The sequence below is a fragment of the Dicentrarchus labrax genome, unplaced genomic scaffold (assembly GCF_905237075.1).
Source record: "Dicentrarchus labrax unplaced genomic scaffold, dlabrax2021, whole genome shotgun sequence".
Taxonomy (NCBI): Eukaryota; Metazoa; Chordata; class Actinopteri; family Moronidae; genus Dicentrarchus; species Dicentrarchus labrax.
Window position 1 is genome coordinate 4,187,670 of NW_026136720.1, and position 9,369 is coordinate 4,197,038.

Below are 9,369 nucleotides of genomic sequence, written 5' to 3' on the forward strand. Positions count from 1 at the left end.
CCGCAGACAAAAGTGTGTTTGAACCGTGTGCACAGAGCTGGAAGCACGGCCCAGCCACAGTTTACATGCGATGGGGAAATAACTGTTTATTTTGATAACCTCACCATGACACTGACATTTCTGTTATCGACATAAATTAATAAAAAACCTCAGAGTTAGGTCAGTGTAACTGTAAATCCACTTACAGGACACGTGGTTGATTTAAAAACCTTTTAATATTAGGATATATATACTTTATATTTTAATATATTTCTATTTTGAAGCAAGGTTTCTGAAATACAACAAGCCTTCAGAATAAAATGAGTATGTCATTCAGTATTTGGGTTGTTATACTAGTTTAAAAAAAAGCACAAAATGAATGGTTTTAAATATGTGCAGTGTATAAATATGGTAAATGGACTGCTCTTATATCTATATATCAGATTTGGAAATACTTTATTGTAATACCTGCACATGTATAGTTAGTTATACTGTTTAAATATGTTTTGCACACCATATTTCTTTATTGCATACTGCATATATTTTCATTATAGTTTTATATTCTCTATTATATCTTTATTTTATTATTCTTTATTCTCTTTTTTACACTGAATGTATGCCACAGGGGATCAATAAAGGATCATAAACTGGTTAATATAATATGAATAGAGCATCTTTTCTGGTCTACCTGCCACATTCACCCATTCACACACCGATGAAACAATTTAAGGTTCATATAAACGTATAATATCTTGCTGCACTAATACACAGCCTACATTAGCAACTGTACAGGTACTCTATCTTAATCCAAAAGGAAAACAAAACGGCCTAGAATTAGAATTTACCAGATTATTATCAGAACCAGGTTTATTGCCTCAGTAAATTGGTGCAAAACAATAAACACAGAATATAAATAAACATAAACAATCTATACATTATGTGGTTTGTTTTTGACCCCAGTGATTTCTCCTTATTACATTACTTTAGATAATAATATAACTTTATTCCCAGGGGCTCACAAACGTCGGAAGTCGTACCCGTGAACGCATCTTTTACCACGCGCTCTTTCACACTCATTTCGTGCCCGTGCGCACACCGCGAGCGCGTGACTTATTGATTTTGTGCACACCACCATTTGTGCTCACGGATTTCCACATTAAAACGGATCAATAAACCTCCCATATGACCCACTGAAAGGAAGGGAATGAAATGATCTAAAGAAGGCAAACAGGTGGCGTTCAGTGTCCGGATACACCTGGGAATTAAACAGGTGAACTTTCCTGAACACGTGTTTCTCTCTACATGCCACACACACACACTAATGTTGTTCTCCGTGTAAACACGTTAATTATTCCGGGGGTGCAGCGTCTCCAGGGAAGGGGGGGTACAAATGGGGGGGGTGCGTGGGTCTTACGTAATTTCCCAGCCTGGGAATCTCTGTGTTTCAGCTCATGTCGTGTGCACAGACTCCTTTGTGATCGTCTGCTGCGCCTGCGTGCAAGCGTGACAGGCGCATTCTTTGCACCCGGTCCTGTTGTTCCCTGGTGGCTATAAAAGAGCTGCTCCATTCCCTGACAGACCATAACACTGACTCTTCTGAGCCTGAAGACAGCTTCCACACTGAGAGCCTGAAGACATCACCTGAACAGAAGCCATGGACCCTTGCGACTGCTCGAAGAGTAAGTGTTCTCTGGTTGTGTCTGCTCTTAATGTTTTCTATTTATCTGTCTTTTTATGAGCTGCTGATGTGAAACTGATCTACCTGAGTTTGTTTTTTTGTTTTCAAGGTGGAACCTGCAACTGCGGAGGATCCTGCACTTGCACAAACTGCTCCTGCACCACCTGCAAGAAGAGTAAGTCAAATAACATCCTTTTACACTGATCTGTAGAGAGTAACTGTTTTAATCTGAACCCAGTCAGGCTGTAGACATCTTCACAGCAGCCATCTTGAAATAAAATAGCAGGGTAAACGCACTTTTTTTTTTTTTTTCCCCCAATCCACTAAATATATAATTTTATATCCCCCTTTTTAAATGTCTTTCTTCAGTAATTTCTTTAAAATTCAGCTCTTTATTTCTGGTATCTTTCTGTCCTGAAACAACCTCGTTACATGAGATGTAGGCAGGTACCCAGGTGGCTGTAATTGGCTTAATTAGCTGCCACGTACAATGTGTAAATTCTAACACAACCCACCAAGTTCACCAACCTTTTTTCTGTAAAGATGCTCTTAAAATGTTTTATTAATGTCCTGAAATTTAATTAGTGGCATCAGCTCTGTTTTATTTCTAGGCTACACACCCTTAACCACTGTCTGTCTGTGTTTCTTTATTGCAGGCTGCTGCCCCTGTTGCCCATCCGGCTGCACTAAGTGCGCCTCTGGCTGCGTGTGCAAAGGGAAGACGTGCGACACCAGCTGCTGCCAGTGAGGAGTGTGCAGCATCAGCCCTCTGCTGCCCCTGCGATGGCGCCTGTGGGGACCACTTTGAATGATTACTTGCTGTTTATTTTGTACTCGTCTTCAATGTTGAAATAAACGTTATCCTTAAATGCAGATTTGTGAGTCTTGTGTTTGAGTTGCCATGCCTCAGTATAACCTGAGCTGAGGCGTTTGAGTCCGGTGTGCTGATGCAGTGTAAAGTCATCTCAGCAAGGTCACTCTAAAGCTGAAACTCGAGTCCCTGTGACGAGTCCTGATTTCATAAAAATTATTTAACCTGGAAATTCAAGTTCAGCCATGTAAGACACATGATCGTTTCAGTATTGTGTTGTGTTTTTTCTAAAATGCATTTAGCCTATTTATAAAATGCTTTTTGTTAGAGCAGCCAAGTTTCGGGTAACACTCCTAGATCAAATCAAGAGTGTCAAAGTAAAGGCATGAGTAGATGAACTTTGCCTTCCAAGACTTAATTTAAAGGATTTTTACAAGTAAACATACAAACGCTGCCAAGTTGGGAGTAAATGTTTTACTCATCTCTTTAATCATCTAGAATTGTTCTTTGCCGTCCCAGATAACACTGATCTTGTCCCGGTTGATAAGCTGGCTCCAGACAGCACAAGATCAGATCACAGAATTTTAGATTTGTAGTCTTTAGGCCTCCATTGGTTTTAAAGTAATACATTTTATTAACACAGATGGAAAAATATAAATTTATTGGGTAATTGCGCATGATCTGTGTTACTTTAATATGCAAACACTTAATACAATGATTAAATATGTGCCATGTGTGCTACATGTCTCTACATTCATGCTGGATCCACCTTCCCATCCTGATTTTTTTTTTTTTATACTAATCTCCACTTTAGAGTTTCAAAATAAACCAAACAAGCAACATTTGATCTGGATTCTGGGTAGGATTAGATTACCAAATTCCCATCCCAATTTCTTTGTAGGATCAGGATCACGTCACATTTTGTGATATAGTCCTAGCTGGATCAGGGGTGTTTCTGATTGGCCACCCCGAGTACCACCCTGTTATCCTCACCTCTTCCACTCTGCATTGTCTTCCAGAGGCTGCACTCGGCTCTGGTTTAAAGCTAGAGTGAAGATACTGGTATCATATGAAACTAAATGACTGATGACTGATGCTGGCATGCCAGGAAGGGGAGATATATAAATGAAAATGGACTCTATGTGTACCCACAAGTTTTTCCTTTGCAGACATTCTTTCTTTATGCTAATCTCATGCAGTTTTTTTTTTTTTTGCATGCGGTATAAATAAAGTTACTTTCTCCTAGTGTATTTGAATATATTTTTCTGACACAGGTCTAAACAAAACTATTTTTATAATTAGTACAAATAGGTCAGAAGAGTGCTCACATTACAAAACGATAGAATTTGTAGAACACAAATAAATTGTAATAAATATAAAGAAGAGAGGGAACGGCTTATACAAAGGATCAGGATACTGGGGACGACTAGAGAAGGGATAATAGATACGAAGTTATATCACAGGATATTGTCAGGATAGGTTCTTTGTTTTTGTTTTTGTTTTTTTCTTATATTTTGTCATATACAGTCCTATATATTTATCTATATATTCTCTATACAGTTCTCTACATTTATTTTATTTTACTTTTATTCTTATCTCTACTTTCTATATTTAGCTAAGAGTTTATTGTCTATCTTATATATTGTATTTTTTTTTGTAAGCTGCTGGAAATTCAATTTCCTTGAGTGAGTCATCCCAAAGGGATCAATAAAGACAAGTCTAAATACAGCTAACAAAATATTAAAAAACATAAAATATAACATGCATATAAGATAAAACGTTTCTAAATGAAACATAAGAACAGACGTCACATTACAAGGTGGATTTATTTTGAAAATCTCGGCCTCCTGCGGAACTAATAACGCGGAGGGATCGGCAGTAACACAGCGACGTGCCCCGGAAGCGTTGCGTTGTTTGTGTGTTCAGAAACAAATTGAACCGGTACTTTGGTCGTCATGGCGTTTTAACCGCAGTTAGATAGACAACAGGGACATTATTCCACCTCAAAGAGCGTCAACATGCCGAAGGTCGTGTCCAGAAGCGTCGTGTGCTCGGACACCAGAGACCGGGAGGAGTACGACGACGGAGAAAAGCCCCTCCACGTCTACTACTGCCTCTGCGGACAGATGGTTCTGGTGCTGGACTGCCAGCTGGAGAAGCTTCCCATGAGGCCCCGGGACCGAGCCAGGGTGATCGACGCCGCCAAACACGCACACAAGTTCTGCAACGTGGAGGCGGACGAGAACGCGTACCTGAAGAGAGCCGAGGGCATCGAGAGGCAGCACCGCAAGAAGTGCGGCAAGTGCGGCCTGCTGCTCTTCTACCAGCACCAGGAGAAGAACAACCCGGCCACCTTCATCGTGGACGGGGCCGTGGTGAAGTTCGGCCAGGGCTTCGGCAACACCAGCGTGTACAGCCAGAAGCAGCCGGAGGCGCCCAAGAAGGTCCGAGTGATGATGACCAAGCGCACCAAGGACATGGGCAAGTTCAGCTCCGTCACCGTGTCCACCATCGATGAGGAAGAGGAGGAGATCGAGGCCAGGGAGGTGGCGGACTCGTACGCGCAGAACGCCAAGGTGATCGAGAAGCAGCTGGAGAGGAAGGGCATGAGCAAGAGGAGGCTGCAGGAGCTGGCCGAGCTGGAGGCCAAGAAGGCGAAGATGAAGGGCACCCTGATTGATAATCAGTTCAAGTAGTATAGGTGGGGATCGATGAAGAGGAGGGTGTATGGACTGGTACAGGACTGGTGATCTCTCGTGTTCTTGGTTCTTTTTTTTTAATTTTGTTTAAAATGTTATTTTGTACAAAATAAATAAAATAAAAGACCAAATGGGTTTTTTTTAAAAAAGCATTTGTTCTTGGTGTAATCTTCACTGTGGAGGTCAATAATGGGGAATTCATTTAAAGTATTAAAAGGTCCAGTGTGAAACATTGAGGAGGATCTATTGGTAGAATATAATATTCATAGGTATGTTTTCATCCGTGTTTAATCACCTGAATATAAGAATCATTGTGTTTTCGTTACGTTAGAATGAGCTGGTTTTGATTTATAGATGCCGTGGGTCGACAAAACTAAACTTGAGTGCCTCTAAATCTAAATCTAATCCTCCCCACTGGTCCTTTTTTAAAGGTTATTCAGATAGTTAAATCATAGTTGTGTGTGTTGTGTTAACATTAGAGCTCTCTCTTACCCTCAGGTGTGCCTAAACTACAGGTAAACAACTTTAAAGTACAACAGCGTGAATTCGTCGGTTATCTTATTGCTATCAGCCATGAGGGAACAGGTAACGGCTGGTTTTCTGTATCTGATAATTAATCATTTAGGTCATTTATCAAGAAAAAATCGCAACACTTTCTCTGGCCGCATGCTCAAATGTGAAGATCTGCAGCTCTTCTCTGTTTTATATGTTTCTAAATAGAATATTTTTGGGACCGTTTGTAAGATAAATTATTGCAAAACATCGCCCTGTAGCCCCCCGGGAACCTGTGATGAACATTTTTAACAGTTTCTGACATGTTAAAGACAAAACGATTCATCGATTAATGTAATTAATCAATAGTGTAAAATAAACTTTCGTTGCAGCCTTTTAAACAGCAGTACAATCTGGTGACAGTAGACCTTTTATTCACTGTAGGATTTCTGTAGGAAAAGCACTGGTGTGAATAATGAAATGAGTGTTGGATGAATTCCTTTTAGCTGCTTTAGTTTCAGGGTCCTGGTGTTGTTCACGCTGTGCTCACTGTCACACTTTCATGGTTTACTGGGACACGTGAATAGAACCATTGTTAGTGTCATTACAGACGGATGAATCTATGTTACGTGTGTAGAAATAGATCCAGATTTTCATTAATGTCAATAAATTCTATCATTTATTATTTGGAACATTTCTAATGATTTGTGTTTGAGGTTTTTCTGTGTCAGACGGTGATGATGATCGAGAAGATGTAGGCCAGAGTCTAACTGACCTACATTTTTCCATCAGGTCTTTTAATTTGGGTCACACAGATACAGGACAAATTAGGAGAACAATGTGTTTTGTAGACTGGATCACAACTTGGCCACAGCTGACACAAAATTCAAAGTATTTAGAGCTCGGCTTTTTCCTTTCTCACAGAACTTACAACAACCAAATGTAATGTCTGCAGTAATTTTACTGTAGATTGCAGAGAAACACTAACGTTAAAAGTAGTGGTGAAGTTGCAGATCACAACTAACTGAACACTGCTTCAGTGTATATTTGACATACGGCCCAATCTACAGCCAGTGTTTGGTTTGTCTGTTCTGGGCTACTGTAGAAAAACAGCGGTTCAACGTGGTGGACTCCACTGAAGGTGACCCGCAGCATCTGTAGATAAGAAAACGTTCATTCTAAGGGAACAAAAACACAAAGATTTCTTTATTCAGGTGATTATACAGTGATGAAAACGTACTTATGAATATTATATTCCATTTCTGAAAGTAGAGACTCCTCAATGTTACACACTGGACCTTTAATACAGCAGAAATATACAGTCAATATATTGTTTATATATTGTTTACATATTGTTACGGCTGGCTCAAACACCAAACGTAATAATGGACAAAAACCGAATTTTACTGTAATAATTAGCGATGCAGTCAGGTTTTAGGTTAAAGATCTCTGTATTTTCTTTCATGCAAGCATGGATGTGAGGATGTCTGTACAGTACATACTGTATTATATAATGAAGCAGCTCTGGGAGTTTTTTACTCCACAGGACCAGATGTGTCCTAACTAGGCAACAGACTGTAGCCTGGAAGCAGCCATCTGGGCTTTGTGATTAAATCTACACCCAGTGGTTTTTTCCTCTTATGAGGCAACAACAAGGGCGAAAGCAGAGAAGCAGAGGATGTCAGTGCTTTTTAAATTCAGACAGTTGTTCAGCAAAGACACCTAGCAGACTTATCTAGAGACTTTTGTTTTCAGGAGCGATGTGAAAATCAAACTTTAGTGTGTAAAAGAGAGTTAAATGTATTTGATAAAGAGCAAACGGTCTTAGCATTTGGCCTTGATGGAAGAGTTGATTGTGAGATATTAAGTTAAAGTAAAAATGTTTAAGGGAGTTCAATCATTTTTATTTTAAATAAGATTTTCTTGTCCTGCAAGATTGCTTGTTTTTCAGATGAGATACACATAAATATGAGAAACATTTGGGAGAATTTGAAGAGGTATAAGGAACCACTGACCAACAGTCTATACAAAGAGAAACATGTACAGTATTCTATGTATTTGTCCCAAAGCAGATAACATTTTAAAGACAAAATATCTGTTCTTATCTCTATTAAAAAATAATTTTCCCCACTTAATTTAACAAAAATCAGTGAAATATGTAGTTTTATAATATATTATGCTATATTGGGTAAAATAAGAGACATTATTGTGATATATTTTAAGGAATCAAGTAAATGTATATATGTATGTTGTAAAAATGTATTTAAATGAAAGTGTGCAGTTACTTTGAAAAGATAAATAAATTCATAGTTATTTACATACACATACGTGTTTACACCCAGGAAATAATTCTGCAGTGCATCTTTTGTATTGGTGGGAAATGTAAAAAAAAAAAAAGAATGTAAATGTTAAATGATCCGTCATAATTTGCAGTTATAAAGTTAATTCTGGCTACTTTTCAGCTGCGTTGAGAGCAAATTTCAGCTCATGATTCTCATGAGAAATGCCTCAAGACAAACACCAAGACTGTGAAACATGTCTGAGGAAAAACTGACATTTTATTTCTGTCACTGTTCGCGAGCACACACCCGGTGGTCAACAGAGATAAAGTCAGTCTACTCATTTATTAACTTGACTGAACTAAACTCCCTTGACCCCAGTGTGTTTGGTGCTTTGGTGTGCACTCCATAAAGCTGTTATTTCACATGACTTAGTTAACCACAAAGGAGTGAGGCATTGCTGATTCACGTGCTGGCCCTGAGCACTTAAAGGGCAAACGGTTTAACAGCAAAGTTACAATGTGTATGCATGTTAGATTCCCTTGCAAACAGACATTGTGAATGTGTATCCCAACCTTGAAAGGTCATATCATTAACTGAAATAAAAAACTTAAACTGACTCCTAAACTGACTTTAGGAGGGTACAAAAAAGCTAAACTAACTCAAATTAAATAAAAAATATACAACAAAATTCTTCAGTTTTAGTCTAATAGGATCAAATTTCTCAACACACAAAGCGTGAGGAAGCATTTGTGCATATGTTTATTGAGACTGTGAGTCAATGTGTTGTGTTTTAATACCTATTATGAACTTCTTAAAACTTTCCACTGACAAATCCCCACTGATTATAATTAAATCCCCCCCTTATTATAAATAAATAAATAAATAAATAACACCTAAAACTAATACTGAAACTAATAAAAACTTAACTAAAACAAACAAAAAAATAAATTAAAATAAACTGAAACAAGCTGAAACACTCTGGAAAATAACTGAAAGTTGAAAACAAAAGATTAGATCAGATAGATACTTCATTTATCCCGAGGGAAATTCAAGCATCACACAAAATACAAAACATACATTAAACTAAAATTAAAATCCCTCACCTTAAGAATAGAATTAAAAATAAAATAGAAGATAAAATATAAAGCAAACATTAAACATTAAACATACATTAGACTCAAATTAAAATCCCTCACCTTAAGAATAGAATTAAAAATAAAATAGAAGATAAAATATAAAGTATACATTAAACATACATTAGACTAAAATTAAATGTATGTTTAATGTAAACTTTATATTTACAAAATAAAAACTGCTGAAAAATACAAAACTATATAACTCTGTAAAGAACTAATATTATATCAGCCTGTAATTTATAATAAATGTAAAATATATTTAAGCCACCTAAAGTGGTGCTGTAGTTCAGGT

At 37.8% G+C, this 9,369-nt stretch overlaps 2 protein-coding genes across 2 annotated transcripts; both read left to right on the plus strand.

Annotated features, from left to right (window-relative positions):
- Positions 1-1,490: 1,490 nt before the first annotated feature.
- mt2 (metallothionein 2) lies at positions 1,491-2,530 on the plus strand. Its single transcript, XM_051381111.1, has 3 exons — positions 1,491-1,658; positions 1,767-1,832; positions 2,314-2,530. Exons 1-3 carry the CDS (start codon positions 1,634-1,636, stop codon positions 2,403-2,405), a joined length of 183 nt encoding a protein of 60 aa, XP_051237071.1. The 5' UTR covers positions 1,491-1,633; the 3' UTR covers positions 2,406-2,530.
- Positions 2,531-4,329: 1,799 nt separating this feature from the next.
- Positions 4,330-6,351, plus strand: steep1 (STING1 ER exit protein 1). Its single transcript, XM_051381080.1, has one exon. It carries the CDS (start codon positions 4,487-4,489, stop codon positions 5,162-5,164), a length of 678 nt encoding a protein of 225 aa, XP_051237040.1. The 5' UTR covers positions 4,330-4,486; the 3' UTR covers positions 5,165-6,351.
- The last annotated feature ends 3,018 nt before the right edge of the window (positions 6,352-9,369 follow it).